At 50.4% G+C, this 16,267-nt stretch overlaps 2 protein-coding genes across 2 annotated transcripts; both read right to left on the bottom strand.

Annotated features, from left to right (window-relative positions):
• Positions 1 to 1,331: 1,331 nt before the first annotated feature.
• Positions 1,332 to 4,262, bottom strand: LOC107980652 (delta-latroinsectotoxin-Lt1a-like). The gene is made up of 2 exons (XM_016981659.2): positions 2,499 to 4,262; positions 1,332 to 2,413 (listed from the first exon to the last, which is right to left on the bottom strand). The coding sequence occupies exons 1-2, from the start codon at positions 3,408 to 3,410 to the stop codon at positions 1,406 to 1,408; spliced, it is 1,920 nt and encodes a 639-aa protein (XP_016837148.1). The 5' UTR covers positions 3,411 to 4,262; the 3' UTR covers positions 1,332 to 1,405.
• A 214-nt stretch (positions 4,263 to 4,476) lies between these two features.
• Positions 4,477 to 6,959, bottom strand: LOC107980626 (ankyrin-3-like). Its single transcript, XM_031923174.1, has 3 exons — positions 5,996 to 6,959; positions 5,424 to 5,906; positions 4,477 to 5,341 (listed from the first exon to the last, which is right to left on the bottom strand). The coding sequence occupies exons 1-3, from the start codon at positions 6,827 to 6,829 to the stop codon at positions 4,568 to 4,570; spliced, it is 2,091 nt and encodes a 696-aa protein (XP_031779034.1). The 5' UTR covers positions 6,830 to 6,959; the 3' UTR covers positions 4,477 to 4,567.
• Positions 6,960 to 16,267: the final 9,308 nt, after the last annotated feature.

Below are 16,267 nucleotides of genomic sequence, written 5' to 3'. Positions count from 1 at the left end.
TGCGTGTCTGTGCGTCTAGCCGGTGCTATATGTATATATACGTCTTTCTCTCTCTCTCTCTCGCTCTGTAGCCACCCTCCGCCGCGCGGCACAGGGCACCGGTCCGCGTGCACTCGGAGGGTCCGTGTGAATCGACCTGTAGCAGCGGCGGCGGTGGCAGTGAGGGTGGAAGCTGCAGAGTGAGGAAGAGAGAGAGAGAGAGAGTGGGATACCAGCAGCGCCCCGGGGGCGGCTATGGCGTGTGCGTGGAGTAGCCGAGAGTCTCACTGCCGGAGAAAAGCTTGAGAGTCGCGGCCTGGCGCTGCAGCGGCGGTCGATATCGCCGGCGCGCGCCGTCGAGACGAGTCTCTCTCTCTCTCTCTCCGCTGCACGTCTTCAAGGCGACCTGCTGACGCGCGACTCTTTGATTTTTGAATTTTTCCAGACGCCCGATTCTCTGCGGGCTATGCTGTTGCGAGTAGGGGTTTTTGGCAGTTAACGGATGCGACAACTTTGCGTCGGTTTCATTGAAAGCGCTTAATTTTCGGATCCACTGGCTTTTCGACTACCCACGGACTACTACCTCGTAAATATTCCCCGAAATGAAAATAAATCTCCTCGGCGCCACTCTCTCCATCCGACGATACTCGCACGCGCGATAAATTAGCCACAAGCGTCTCCCCTCTCGACTATCTCCGTATATACCTGAATATAGATTCCAAGGCAAAGGGCGCCGCTGCTATAGCTTGCCGAGTGTCGCGCGCGTCACCTTCAACGGAGGAGGCTCCTTTGTGCGTACGCACGTCTCCCGTCTCTAACAAAGAGGGCTCATTGCGCAATCCAAGAGCGCTGACTGCAAGCTCAGCCGTACGAATGCATAGAAAGATACGTTTATACGCGTTTATACGCGAATTCCAGCGTGGACCCTTTCGAGACTGCTGCAGACAGGCAGCCGAGTGTCGTCCGAGTTACCAAGGATTTTCGAGTTTCAGAGCGACGATCATAAAACGCGAAACCAAGCTCTCGAGATCTATAATGAGCTTTCGTCCAATAGCCACCGCGTACGAGTTATGCTTCAATTGAATGACTTTTCACTGTACAGCATCCCGTAGGAAAGTTCCTCGTATAACGGCGATAGTTTCGCGGACCTGTCGGACTACGGTCACGTGTGTGCAAAGGAAAAGGATTAATTACCCTGAGCGCATCGCGAAATGCAAGCTGGAGCGGAGACTGCCGTAATGAGCAGCCACTGAGATAGGGGAAAGCTTTGCGAACGCTGATGAGAGATGGGTACGCGTATCTCTGAATGCGCGAGATGTGCGGTTGTTTTCGACGAAGTGAATAAATTTCAACAAACACGATGCATTGGTACATTTTTGCTTTTTATTTCAAAGTATAAAAATTACAGTACAAGTGTGCGTTATTCTCAATTGTACTCGTCGCCGAAGCCCAAAGACTCGTGCGCGATTCTCTTAAATTCGCACTCCTCGCAAGCGTGAATGTAAAGAGCCATCCTCCTCACGATTATCCAAGACAGAGTGTCGTAGACGGCTTCGTTGATGAGGTCCTCCTGTTCCGGAACCGACTGGTAGTGATGCAGCGCTCGATCGAAAGCCTCGAGCAGGTCGTCGGCATAGCTCGAATACACGTCGACGACGTATCGCCTGTACGCGCGCTGAAAGTCTTCGCTCTGCAGGTTCTTCGGTGTGCCTTTGTTGCGAGTTTTCGAAAAAACATTCAGCGATCCGAATACTTTCCCAGTGAAACTAGAGAGTCGAGAGATCGTCCTCTTGCACATTTTCTCCAGGAGGTCCCGTCGGCGAGCGACGGCATCGGCCTCGTTAGCCGAGGAAAGATCGCTGAACTCGTAAGGTTTGAGCTTACCTTGGTTCTCGAAGATCCGCATTCGCGCGGCCATGCGGCACTCGCATTTCGTCAGGAGGTCGATGAACCGGTACTCGCCGATGAAATACGTACCTCGCAACTTGCGGATCTGATAGACGCAGCTGTTGTAGTACTTCCAGAACCTCGGGTACGGCGAGATGATCATTTTGTGCTTGTACTCGATCGACCTCTGCAGACTGTCGTTTCTGAGCGCCAGCGTCTTGAGCGCCAGCCTGATCATCGGATTCTGTATGTTTTTCTCGCGAATCAGATCGAAGGGCATGCTGCCGGCCTGATCCTCGAAGAAGAGATTCCCGCCGACGGACAGGAGCATTTTCAAGCTCTCCTTGCTGTGACTGGCGTGCAGACTGGCGCAGGCTCTGTGCAACGCGGTGCGGCCACAGCTTGTCTGCAGATCGACCTTCGCGCCGCGACTCAGCAGAGTTAGCAGGACCGTCGGCTTGTTGTACTCTGTGGCGAGGTATAACGGGAATACCTCGCCCTTCGAACGCGCGTTCACGTTCGCGCCGTACGCGAGGAATAGCTTCACCTGAAAAAGGAACGAGGCTTGATTAAATTTTTTTTTTTTAATTTATCTTAAATTTACCGACCGATCATCTCAAAAAAGTCCTCACCAACTCGTTCTTCCCCTTGAGAACAGCGTAGTGCAAGGGCTGATACTGATTGTGCCGATGCTCCCTGTCGTCGAGCGAGACGCCCTTGGCGAGCAACGCTCTGGCCAGGTCGACGCTCTCCTGGAAGGCCATCGCCAGGTGGTGCAGGGCGTTCCTACCGTCGCTGTCCCTGACGCTGGCGTCGGCCCCGTATTCGAGCAACAGCGGCAGCAGCTCGTTGGACTCGCTGCTGCGGGCAGCTTCGAGCAGCGCCGTCTTGCCGTCTATGTCGGCGACGTTGAGTTCGGCCCCCGCGTCGAGTAGCAGCGCGGTCGCCTTGACCTGGCCGATTTTCACCGCGTAATGCAGGACGGTTTGGCCGTGGGAGTCTCGGGCCTGCAGGTCGGCGCCGTGCTCCAGGAGCAGACGGATAAATCGCTCGTTCCACGCGGAGGGGTAGGTCTGCAGTATCAGGTGGAGGATGGTCATGGCCTCGCTGAGAAATGGGGCCAACTTCGTGCCGCAGCGCTCGTTGACGTCGGCGCCGGAGCGAACGAGCAGCTCGGCCGATTGACGGTAGCATCGCAAAACCGCGATCCACAGGAGCGAGAATTTGTCTCCCTTTGGAAATATCTCGCCGAGGCCGGGTTCCAGCTGCACGAGTCCTTCGATCGCTCTATCCCGATCGGTATGCTCGGCGGCGCAAAGCAGTCGCTTACCCTCGCCGTCGCTGCTGGGACAGTCCTCGCGGAAGATCTGGAGAAGCGCCTTGTGCAGCAGGCCGTCGTAGCGCTTCACGTCTTCGTCGTCGTACGGGTCCAAGGTGGTGTACCGGAACGGATAGTAATCGGAACCGCGAGTTCGATCGTAGCTGAACGTTAGGTAGCCGCGATCCAGCTTCGTCGTGCTGCTACTGACGCTGACTTTATGCATCGTGGGAGAAGAAGCTCGTCGACGAGCTTTGGTTAAGAGATGCTTTTGAAAATGCAGACAACTCTTGGAGCGATAAAAAGACGCACTTTTCTCGCTCTCCTCCGTATATAGGTTTAAGCGCGGAATTTTCAGTTTAATAATATGCACTCGACTCGGTAAAGCGGCTCGTCCGCATTCTCGCGTGGCTCTCTCAAGACTGACGAGATTCGCGAAGCTTCGCGCTCAAAATGGCGGACCGCTTGTTCTCTCGCTTGCCTATACTCCCACGCGTCGGATGGGCCCGAGCGCCGTCTTAGAGGGAATTGCGTCGACCTCTTGTGGCGAGCGTCGGAAGTAGGGACGGGGCCAGACCAGAGGGTACACTGAGAGAAAAGAAATATTGCAGCAAACGTATATTATGTTAACTGTTAACATAGGCATGATGTATGTTACATATCAAATAGCTGTATGTTAATCGTTAACATATGGCTGCCCTTTTCATAGACGATTTTTCATAGACTTTATGAAGTGAGCAGCTGGAGATTATTAGAAAACACACTTGTATGAATTCTATTACTGTTGAGTAACTCTACAGTGATATAATGTCAAAATTCCAAATTTTCCCTTTCATCGGCCTTTTGGGTCTTAATACCAGATCTGATAGTTCTAGAGATAAGATAATGAGTGTGATTCCAACTGATTGAGCAGCCTCTGGCATTTCCAAAAAGGTACGTGTCAACTACTTTATCGCTATTAGTTCAAAAGTTATTGGAAACATTCAAATCTGAAAAATGAATCGTTACGATACGATGTTTAACACACTACTGAATTTTCTCAATAGTTGACATACACCATTTTGGAAATGCCAGAGGCTGCTGAATCAGTTGGAATCACACTTATTATTTTATCTCTAAAACTATCAGAAGGCCGATGAGAGGCAACATCACTGTAAAGTTACATTAATAGAATTCATACAAGTGTGTTTTCTAATAATTTTTATCTGATCACTTGATACGAGGAAAGGTGAAAGCATTCTGTTTGCCGTAAAAACGTTGGTTGGACAAGGGTTAATCAATTAAAGCATGTATTTTAATTTAAGACGTATAGATTTATTTAAAATTCGTTTATAATAATCCTAAGTAAACATATGGCCGCTCCTTCGACAGCCCCGTCAGTAATTAAATACTGCCGCTGCCCCGAGATGCGCTCACGAGTTTTTGAAAATCACAGTGGGGGCAATAATTTTTGGAAGTTACGCTCATGGATGCGTTACCTGACAATCCAGAAGGAAAGGAATCATTACAGTCGCCTTCCTGTTCCTTGATTACAAGAAAAGTTTCTTTTACGTTATCATAAGCTTTCATGATATCTTTACAATATGTTGGAAATTTCTGGAGATCGCATCGCTCGTATTTTCTCTTGAATCTCGGGTGTTTCATGAGCGGTGCTATCTTGCAGCGGCATTTCGTCAGCAAGTCGAAGAGCGTGCAGCCCTCGACGATTCTCGACCTTTTCATTCTTCTGATTTGCTCGGAGCAGTCCTCGAAATAATCGCGCACGTTCATTTGAAGATAGAAACGACGATTGTCATTCGGCTGCAGACAAGCCACCCTCAGCGCTAACGTCTTGATCATAAACATGAGGTTTGGAGATCTTCTGGTTGGATGAAAGGCGACGTCAAGAGGCGTCTGGCCGCTGCTATCTCGGATGAACATGTCCGCGTCCACGGACAGGAGTGCTCTCATATTCTGCTCGTTGTTGTACCATCTGCTGGAGGTCACGTGCATGGCCGTGCGACCTTCCAGAGTTTGCTGATCGATGTCCGCGCCGTATTTCAGCAGAGTTAGCAACACCGATGGCGAGTTATGGGTTTCCGCTGCTATGTAGAGCGGAAAAACGTCGTTTTTCGCCGGCGAATTCACGTCCGCGCCGTGCTTCAAGTAGAGCGTAGCCTGAAAAATGAACGAGGATTATGTTAGAGATTGAATTTCGAACGGAATGTCGAAGAAGTGTGAAATTTTCTCGTGTACTTACCAAAGCATCCTTTCCCTCGCGAACCGCTACGTGTATCGGCTGGTACTCGTGAACGACATCTCTGTCGTCGAGCGAGACGCCCTTCAGGATCATGACCTTGGCTAGCGCGATATGCTCGACGGCGGCGTATGCCAAGTAGTGCAGGATGTTCATTCCTGCGTCGTCCCTCTCGGCGAAGTCGGCTCCGTGATTAATCAGCAACTTCACCACTTTGTCGGCTTGGCTACTTCTTTGGAAAAACACGCGCTTGGCGTTAGGGTCGCCCTGCTTGTCGGCGTACTTTTCCGCCTCAATTTTATAAGTCCGGAGCACGTTGTGCAACGCGCTGCGGCCTAGTGTTGTTTTCAGATCGACGTTCGCGCCCCGTTCCAACAAGAGCTCTATTATTATCAGATTCTTATTCGCAGCCGCGATGTGCAGCGGAGTCTCGTCGTCCGCCGCCAGCGCATTCACGTTCGCGCCGTGGTCCAAGAACAGCTTCGTCTGAAAAAGAAAGAATCAGATAGTAAGTAGAGGAAAATTTACAATCGATTTCGAAGTCGAGTCGCACTGCGCACGAAATTTATACTCACCATTTCGAGATTTCCCTCGTGGACGGCTTGATGGATCGGCTGGAACTGCCTGATATTTTCTCGGTCATCGAGCGAAACGCCTCTGTCGATCAATGCTTTTGCCAGCTTCTCGAGATGGCTTTCACTAGCACAGGCCAATTCATGCAATATGTTCCGGCCGTCGCTATACCTGACGCCGACGTCTGCTCCGTTCACCAGGAGAAGGGGCAGCAGCTCTTCGGCTTTTTTACCACAGGCTGCTAGGAGAAGCGGCGTCATGCCCTCGCCGTCAACGGCATTAACGTCTGCTCCTTTTGCAAGAAGCAACTCAGCCGCTTGTACTCTGCCACACTCCACAGCGTGATGCAGGGCAGTTTTTCCTCTGGAGTCGCAGATTTGAAAATCGGCGCCGTTATCCAGTGTCAGAGCGATGAACTGCTCGTTCCAGCTGGACGGGAACATTTGGAGGAGTACGTGTAGAATATTCTTGGCTTCGTCCAGATCGTCAAGCGCAATTTCGTGGTGACAGGACTCGTTTACGTTGACGCCCAAGCGCAGCAGCAGCTCCGCCGAATACTGGTAATTTCTCAGCACAAATGTCCAGAGAAGCGGGATGTCATCTCTTGCTGAGAAGAATTGCGCGAAACCGGGCTCTCGCTTCAGTATGAAGCTTTTAATTTGGTCGCAATTCACTGTCTCGCCACTCGTTCTACACTCACTGAAGATCTCTTCGAGTATGCCCTGCAGCAATTCGTCTTCTTTTTTTATATTTTCGTCATACGGATCGAAACCCAACTCGTCCGAAAAAAGACTCTCGTCGAACCGCGTGAATTTGAAATAGTCACTGCAAGCCATCTTCTTATGATTCGATTATTCTACTGTTAACACGAGAACCTCTACTTGCGTTGTCCGGTTACACACCGATGTCCCGACTAGAAGAGCTTTCTTGAAGACCAACTCCGAGAGACTAATGTTCTGCACTGCCCGAACCGATCTATTTAAGGGGTCCTCGGGCCCCGATTCTTGCACTTGCGATGCGCAAACGGACCAATAAAATCGCTGCAGAGCAGACTCAGGTATACGCGCGAAATTTTCGATACACCGGGGCGACGGCTCCAAGGGACATCTCCGCCTCCTCCACCCCCCCCCCCACCCCATCCCAACCCCGCCACACCGACACCTCAAGGGGTGTGGCAAGGCAAAATTCCAGACCCAGACCACCTTCGAAAAGCCGAAACTTTTATAGCCGAGTACAATAAACTATCGGCTGCAGCGTTTAAAGGATAATCCTGTGCACGGGGCTTGCGAATGTCTCGGACTTTGCGAATTACGAATATCCGTCGCAGCTGTGGGAAAAATTGTATGTACACTCACAAGCCGTGTTTCGTCGAAATAAAAGAGAAAGTTGTACACAGTACCCCCCCGCCGCCCAAAGCACACGGCGCATATTATCATAGGTAACACGCGACTTTTTCATACTCGATTGTCGCAGCGCTTAGCAAAGCGAATCGCCACGATTCATCAGCCTCGCTCGACTCTCCGGCGACAAAATAAATTTCCCCTCGCCTATGTGCGCTAATTCTCATCTCGACGCGCATCAGCCGCGCTCTCGCAGACAGCTACAATCCGGGAAAAGCGCTCTCTCTCTCTCTCTCTCTCTCTAACAAACATTCTATTATACGAGGGCTGTATACCTGTGCTCGCGCGGGCGGGCGATGAATTATTTCATCTCGCACACACGCGCACGAACGGACGACTCTCTCTCTCTCTCTCGTGGGACTTTCGAAGGAAACTTGCGCGTACGTGCCCTCGTGTACTTTTTTTCTCTTCTCCTTGTCGTCGTCTCGCGATTTATCGTCTCTGCCTCGTCGGGATAAGTAGCTGCGTGACGGCGCCGAGCGACTGCATGTATAGCTGTGTGTGTGTGTGTGTGTCGCGTCGAAAGTTCGCGAAGCGCGTAGGCGCGAATAAGTTTCGCTTGGGTAAACGCGCCCGCCGTGGCCAAGATCGTGAGAGTGGAGTAGGGTGAAAGTGGGTTTGAAGAAAGAATTATTAAAGGAGACGTCGATGCTCCGAGGAGCGCGTATCGATGGGGTTTTTTGTCGATGGGCCCAAGTTTTGAAGAGCTTTCGGACTTTTATTTGAGCATTAAGGGGGTAGGCGCGAAGGACGCTGTAAAGACGAGACACCCGTTTCATAATAATAGGCGTTGGAAAGCAACACACACACACGCACACGCATACCTTTAGTTAATAATTTTGACGTAGTAGCCAAAACGAGACACCCGTTTCATAATAATAGGCGTTGAAAAGCAACACACACACGCGCGCGCGCGCGCACAGGCACACGCATACAGCGGATTATGGTTTACGACCGCCTGCACAGCGTCCTTGACTTAACAACATTGACCTAGGAGGCAATCGTAAATCGGGTGCACCTACCCGTCTCCGTTACGGGTACGCATTCTTCTGCCGACGCGAAAGACAATGTTAATGAGGGGGGCTATATAAGAGAGATGCGGGTGCGCTGTACCGTTATCGCTGTACCTAGAAACGAAATGCGGTCGGGTATATAGAACCAGGTATTATTGGCGCCGAGCATTGTCGGGACACTTGACTGAGCCGCGTCGCGCCGACGCCGCACTCCCACCTAGCAGGGGGTGAAAATTGGTGTTATGGAATAATAAAGGTATTAGTCTCAGCTCCGGGCGAGGCGACTAGCATTAATCTTCGTCTCTCGGTTTCAGGGGAAAAAAAGGAAGCCCGAAAAGAAAAACAATTTCGTTTGAACGAGAGAGCAGCTCTTCGTTGTGCTCCTCTTACATATAGCATATCTCGGCGTGTGCCACTTTCATCAATTTCGCGATTGATCGCTGCCACGGTCTATATACCGACGCTCGACCGGCGTAAAAAGGCCAGGCGTTTGACGTCGAGCACAGCTGCTCTGTTTACAAGTCTGTCGGCCGTCGAGTCTGCCGCAGCCCTCGACCGCCCTCGTCTCTGCCGGCGGCGCGCACTCGAAGACACTCTAGTGCCACGGGGGCCTTGATCGATCCGCGAGGCCTCCAAGAAGCGCGAGAAGAGATACAGAAGCAGCAGCAGCAGCAGCAGCAGTCTATGCGAGTTTACGGTCGGCGGCTCTTGTCGCTCGTTAATACCGCGTGTATTTGGCTACGACGAGTTATTTCGAGGATCTCTGACGGCTCTCTCGACGGGCTTCGGAGATTGAATTGAGTTTACGGCTCTTAGGAGCTGGCTCCGATGCGCGATGGGAATGAGAATGGGTTTCGGAATTTTGACGGGCTTTGGGGAGCTTTGCCGGTACCGATATGCGCGCGGAAAAATTGTGCGTTGATTCTGCTTTACATTTACGATACCCCCTTATACTCTCTTGATTAAAAGACAGCACAGGGTTGCGTTAAATTTATACGGAGCAACTTTTTTCTCGACTCGACGATTCGCGCGCCGAGTGAATTGATCAATCGCGAAAGCTGCGTAGAGCCAAATTCTCGTTTCAATTAAACGACCGTACGCGAAAGTTCGCATCAGCGCAACAAAAACAGAACGGAGCCAAGATAGAGAAAATTTTCAAAACAAAGCTGCACCGAGAGAGAGAGAGAGAGAGAGATAGAACAACGAACTTCGTTACGGCGTCAGCGCACGTTCGACTTGCAGTGTATACGAAAAGTTCGCTGATTGCGAGTAAGAGAGTGAGAGAGACGCTTAAATCTGTTCTCCTCCTTTCTCCGAATTTTACGTCAAAGTCACACTGTGAGCGAGAGAATCGAGAGAGATGTACATGGGTTACAAAAAAAAGAGAGAAAAAGCGATCACAGGGAGCGATTCATTAAGTTATGAGGGAATGTGGGTCGTCGCCATGGAGACGAAAGAGAGAGAGAGAGAGAGAGAGAACACACAACTCTGCAGTCGGCACATGCAGTGCACCGCACGCGCGCGAATTTCGTTTCGCCAAGCCGTGAATTGTCGCGCGAGAGCTGAATGCAGGTATGCAGCGAAGGAGCTGCGATCTCTGTGTTGTGGGGCAATTGCTCCCGAGGAGTGGCTGTATACGCGATCGTCTCGTATCGAGGTGACGGCTTCGCTGATACCAAGACTGCGGGGATCTTTTCGAACGAGGTTCTTCGGGTATTTAAAAAAAACAACTTCATTTTTTTCCAGTTTTATCGCTAACTGCCAGCGGTATATGAACTAGTTCACGCGCATATCGCACTCGTCGATCTTCGCATTGTGCTTTGCTTCAATACGCGTCGGAAAGAGCAGCCGCACAGCTTAACGCGCGGATATCTTCTCTCGAACCGTAACGAATTAATCGCTATACGCAAAGAAAACGGCTCGTCCTTATAAAAGCATCAGATGTCAGCCGATGCGAAAACCTTAACGCCGCCGTTCGAGAAGTTTGAAAAAGGGAGAGAAAAATTGTCGCGCTGCAAGAAAAGGACGACGATGCCGAGATGAAGATAGGCGTCTCCTCCTCGCTGACATCGCCGGCCGCGACTTTATATTCGCCGACGAGAGAAAGCTGTAGCCGGAGCCGCGACACAACAAACTGCGAAGAGGGAGGGAGAGCCGACGTAGTAATTTTCCTGCGCCACGCGCCTTCGGCCGCGGATAAAAGAGTTATTGTCTACTGCCTCGCTCTCTACCGCCGCCGCCGTCAGGAGGATCCTTTTTAGTCTACGGCGCAGAGAGTGAGAGAGAGAGAGAGAGAGAGGCGGCAACGTCGGGCATTAATGACGCTGAAAACTCCCGGCCGATTTTTCACCGCTGTATACTAGCTCTAAAACTCTACGGTTATAGCCGGCGAAGTAACGGCATTAATTCCTCGCGACAATTTGCACGAGTGAATTTCGATCGAGCCTTGTCCTGAATAGCTACGCGTCGCTGCCCTTCTATCATCGGTACACATATAGCGTATAACAGCTTGTCAAGTTTTACCGGCATACGCATTGTGCATTTGCGCTCATTGTTGCCGAGCGCGGCCCTGAGCCCATATAGCTCTACCCCTCGATGCCGCTGCTATACTCCTTCGACACTTCATCAAGGACTATATGTATACCTATATACTCGTGGCCGCACGTGCCGTATTATAGTAGGACACGCTGCTGCTCCATAGGCTGCAGACGCTTTTCGTCGGGGGCGGATTAATCCGCGCGAACTTTTGCTTTATCATCGGATTATTCTTCGCGGCTACCGCTGCGCGTATACAGCACAGCTCGCCTGGCGGGACTATTCGCCTTGGAAAGGGCACACTAGCACCAAGCACTTACGTGTAAATCAAACGACCGCAATTGGAACAAGGGGCGTGGCAGCGCCAAATTCTCAGACCGGTGGGAATTCTATAAGCCGATAAGTTAAAACTTTTACAGCTGAGTGCAATAAAGTCATCGGCTGCCGCAATGAAGGGGCTGTCGGAGGTGCAGCCGAAAGGCCTCGCCGCAACGTCCGAGTGGCACTGCGGTCAGGTAGCCCTTATGCATTAGTTACATGCCCTTGAACAATGGCTATTTTTCGATGTTGGAAGGCGGCTTTGCATGGTTCTAAACATGTACGATAAGAAAAAAAAAGTTGCGGGAGCGTGCCCCAACATTTGTTTTTTTCGGTTTCTCCAACCAGAAAATCGCATTTTTCCCATAGAATTCCCTGTATCTACGGACTGCGCAGCGGCAAGTGCGCATCATCGTTTTCCTCTCGCCCAGACAGACGAGGCTCCCTTTTTTCCTTCCTTCTTTCATTCAAGCTCGCGCGTATGCGCGACAAGGACGACGAGCTTGATTTTAAATATACGATTTGAAAAAAGGTCTGTCCCTAATTGGCTGTTAGGCAAAGCTACAGTACGTACATCGCCGTATAAATAGCAAGCACGGACAGTAAGAGCTGCGCGGAATTGAAAATACTTCCTCGAACAGCTTCATTCTGCCGAGAAAGAGGTCAGGTTGAAAAATACTACGTTCTAAAAGGGGCTCAGCGATCGTATTTTAAATATTCAATAAGCAAAGTCGATATACACGCGATCGATTTATTCGAACTCGAGTATAATCATATAGGGAACGACGTGGATTCGTAAAAAACACCTCGCGCGACAGAGTCATAAAATCGTCGAGCACAGTGTCTCCTCGTCGTTTTTCGCAGCGAAAACCCCATAAAACGCGCGAGCTTCGCCGTGAAACAAGTCGGGGCCGCACAGCTATACGAGACTTCAATTACGCCGGTGCTCTGTTGTACGCGACCACAGGGGGCGCGAATTCGAGGTAAATAAAAGATATTCGCCGATGTGACGTTTGACGAACTCCTGACCCAGTTTCCAGACGCGAGAGAGAGAGAGGGGGGGGGGGGGGAGGGAGAGGTGAGGCACATCGCGGAGAATAATAAAATTCGTGCAGCTGAGAGGTATCATTGGACGTTTTATGCGCTCTCAAGGTGGAATCGAAGTGATTTTTTAAAATTATCTTCTACGTCGTGTTTGTTGCGAAAATTCAAAACGATAAAAAAAGACCTATATACGGAGCAACTCAATTCGCGCGCGGCAGCCGATGAAATCTCCATCAAATTGAGAGCAATCCACGCGCGCCGCGGGAATAATCCCCGAATAGCTCGACTTTAAAAATTGGGACGTGGGCACGTATTCCGCGCGTAAAAGCGAGCTATCGGAGCGGCCTGTAATTTAAAAAATTTCCGATCGATTTGCAGCGATCGACTCTCCCTCCGCAACCGCGAAGTAATAAAAGGATAGAGCGCTGCTGCACGTATATATAAAAGTCAGCGAGCAGCGGTCCCGCAATCAAGGATGAACTCGATATGGCGCGGCGGGTATTTTTCAGCGGGAAAGAGAGCAAAGTGGTAACAGCATGACTATGGTCATCGGCGCTGGAAAACAATGGCTGACCAGCCATTGTTGGCGAGATCGAGAGAAAGAGCCGTTATAAAACCCTCGTCCGATATCGCCCGCGCACATCCTCTCTTCCTTGCCAATCGCGCTTCGTACATCTCTCTTTCTGTGCGTCCGAGTTTCGCTCGGTGTACAACTCCGCGGTGGGCTATGCGCTCTTAATCGCGTAAATCATCGCGCTATAGCTCTCGGGAGACAAAAATCGCCCCCTCGAAAACACTCGTATAGAGAGAGAGAGAGAGAGAGATGTGGAACGCGGGGATATCGTGCCGAGGCTGGGAGCTAGGTGGAGAAAAATGGATGAATGGAGAGAAAGAGGCGGAACAAAGGGATGCTCCTCTCTATATCCGCGCAAGGATCGGTTATATTGAAAGTAAATTTACTTTTCGATCTTGAGTGCTCCCTCTTAACGATCGAATTGCATTTTGTGGTTCAAAAGGGTTGCTGTGAGCTTCAAACTTTTCAAGACGCCGATTTATCAAAAATAAACCCTCTGACGATAAATAAATTCGAAGACTCATTCAATCTCTCGTAAAACCCGTAAAACGATAAAAACACACGCGCAAGTCGCATAGAAGGTGCAGAAGAGCCGGGCGCTCGGAAGAAAAGTCTCTCGCGACACAATACAAGTGAAAGTCAGGGGAGCGAAATAAAGATAGACGCGCGGAAAGATGTCACCCACGAGTTCGGTCGTGATTAATCGTCGGCTATAGCAGTTTGATGAAAATTACCCTCTATAGAATACACGCGATATCCGAGCATTGTATACAGCGCGCGATCGAGTTAACCGAAAGCGGCGAGTAAATGCCGGCGATTACTTTCGTGACGAAGCAATTTAACGGCGGCGAAACTCTCTCGTTTAAAGGGGAGTATGCTCCGCGCCGCGAGTTAAACAAATCATTCCGTGTCTAAGAGGCCGATTAAACTGCGTAAAACGCGTCGAACGGGAGTACGTTTCGCGGCTATGCTGAAAAGCTCGAGTGTGCGAGGGGTAAGCGTGCGCCACCTGATGTGTATTATTGGCCCCTTCACCCTCAGTAGCGTCCTTATCAACAATAATAGCGACAGCGCCGAAAAAGCTCGGTATAGGTCAAACTTGCATCACAGACAAAGTTCAGCGCGCAGGAGGTGTTTGGTCATCGAACGTTTTATGCAACAGCCAATCTGAAACAAGCGGACACTTTGACTTCCAATGAATATTCAAACCGATTCAAAATTAATACACCTTTCGCCGTGTATCGGTGAGCTCTTAATTAGCAAGTGGCACTTGATGCGTAACGCACGAGAAAGGGCAAGGAAACGCGCTGAACCCCTATATATAGCAAGAGGCGCCGCTCGATCGCAGAGTCTGATCTTCCTGCGAGAAAGTGCAGCGAAAACCAACGACGATGACGGCAAAATGAGACACGAGAAGGTATAAGAGCTTGAATTTCAGCTCAGCGTATATCGCAGGAGCGAGAGAGAGAGAGAGAGAGAGCGAGTGAGGTGAAATTACAGAGACACCTTTTCCGCGTCTCCGCCGAGAGAGAAATCCCTCCGCTAATGAGAGCTTAATGAGCTACACACCCACACGCGGCTGTATGAACCTACTAGACGGCGGCACACGCACATGTCGAATGCCGAGCGATGACGAATTATTAAAATACTCGCGCTGGGATTTTCTCCCCCTTCCTCTCGTCGGCTTTTCAGTACACACACGCCAGAGCGTTCACGTCATAAATATTCACCTCCGCCGCGTAATCAGCAGCAATTAGAATGTTGTCGGGAGGTTTAAAACGCCGGCCTTTGTCGCCTTATTTGTCGTGGCAATGCGGCTTGTATAATATAGGGTTATTCTTCCCGCGGAGGATCGCGCGTGCGCTCGATTGTCTCTCGTTGAAACGCGATATTCTTCCGCATTTTGCACAGCGATTCTGTTAACGATCTCGAGTCGAAAGACGCGTCAGCACTGCTGCGTATTTACATTTTCAAGATCTAATAAACCTGGCACCGTTGATTATGCAGTTTGGCCCGGAGTTATACGAAACAGCGTTACAATTCAGATTACACGAAGTAGTTGGACGTCTAGAGCAGTAGTCTACTGTCAGGCGCAACGAATCTTAATCCGGGCTCGCTCGAGTTTGCAGCAGCGAGAGTCGGCAATATAATTTGTCTTTTAAATGTTGCAATGGGGGATGGTCGTGTACCAAGGAGACTTTAGCAGTCATAGCATGAACCGATCAAGCAGCAGGCCCAGCATGGATGGCGACTCGCTTAAATGTCAGTGTGTCTCGCGAATAGTGCAGAGGGAAAGAAGAAAGTGCCCGCGCGCCACCTATTTTCGCTGCCCTGCAATTTCAATTTTCGTAATCGCATCTATACACATAAGACCGATCACAAGCCGTCTACATATCCGCTAAAAATACAATCCGGAAGCCCAGCGATGTAAACGACTTGTAGCAAGTTTCGCGAGGAGCCGAGAGGCTTCGTTTCCCTCTCGGCGGAATAACAGCTTCTGGCTTTTTGGCAAGAATTCTGCATCGCTCGCTCGCTCCGATCGAATCTCCAAGATGACGAGCCTTTCAGATCCGCGCAATATGAGTAGTCGTGTCAGCGTGAGAGATGGAAGTGTGCATACTAGGTACACATTCGGGATGTGCTCGAGAGTCGCGATGCAAGCTGACGTTAGTAATTAACGCGAGTCTTTATCAGTACTCCCGGGATTAGAGCGGCATATTGCTTCTGAGGAACGTTCGGCGAAAACCGCATTGAATAAATAAAGAAAATCGCGCAAAAGACGCTCGCGTCGTTTACATCTCGAGTCTCATCGTCCCGCAGTAGTGGCAAGCGCCACGTACTTACTCGCAAAGCATGCAAGGTCAAGAACGCCCACACGAGAGCGAGGACAATAAAATCAGTCGCGCCGCGGAGTCAACGGCCCGTGCGAGAGCCGCGGTGAAAGTCGTTTAATGCGATTACACGGAAGCGCCGCCGCCGCGCGCCGGACTGTTCGTGGCGCTTCGAGGAGAGTTGATAATGTTCTCGAGAGCTCTCGGGAAAAATGGCTTTGTTTCGACGATGCGATAGTTATAAAATTTTACTGAAAAAGACGTCAGAGGACTTGAGAAGCGTAGCATGATGCGAAAGCTGTTCACATCAAAGGCTCTTATACCCTTGTACAGTTCTGTGCACTCTTTATGTACATTATTTTCATACCAACTATACACTAAAAAATCGCTCGAGTCAATTTCTTCTAAAATTTACACAACATCTATACTACACGCCATGTCTCGTAGAGGCCTTTAAGAACGTCTTTATCATCGGCCATCTCATTGCGCCGTATACGAGTACACATACGAGGATTTCGCCGCGTAGGCGTGTATACACCGGCCGGCGTCTGGGGACCAG

Source organism: Nasonia vitripennis, chromosome 2, assembly GCF_009193385.2.
Source record: "Nasonia vitripennis strain AsymCx chromosome 2, Nvit_psr_1.1, whole genome shotgun sequence".
Lineage (NCBI taxonomy): Eukaryota > Metazoa > Arthropoda > Insecta > Hymenoptera > Pteromalidae > Nasonia > Nasonia vitripennis.
The sequence above is the reverse complement of the archived record's forward strand: the minus strand, read 5'-3'. Positions and strand labels throughout refer to the sequence as shown.

Coding starts and splice junctions, on each gene's coding strand:
- LOC107980652 (XM_016981659.2), bottom strand. CDS start 3,410: ATGCATAAAGTCAGCGTCAGTAGCAGCACGACGAAGCTGGATCGCGGC. Junction 2,414..2,498: donor TCAAGGGGAAGAACGAGTTG/GTGAGGACTTTT, acceptor TTCCTTTTTCAG/GTGAAGCTATTCCTCGCGTA.
- LOC107980626 (XM_031923174.1), bottom strand. CDS start 6,829: ATGGCTTGCAGTGACTATTTCAAATTCACGCGGTTCGACGAGAGTCTT. Junction 5,907..5,995: donor ACGAGGGAAATCTCGAAATG/GTGAGTATAAAT, acceptor TTTCTTTTTCAG/ACGAAGCTGTTCTTGGACCA. Junction 5,342..5,423: donor GCGAGGGAAAGGATGCTTTG/GTAAGTACACGA, acceptor TTCATTTTTCAG/GCTACGCTCTACTTGAAGCA.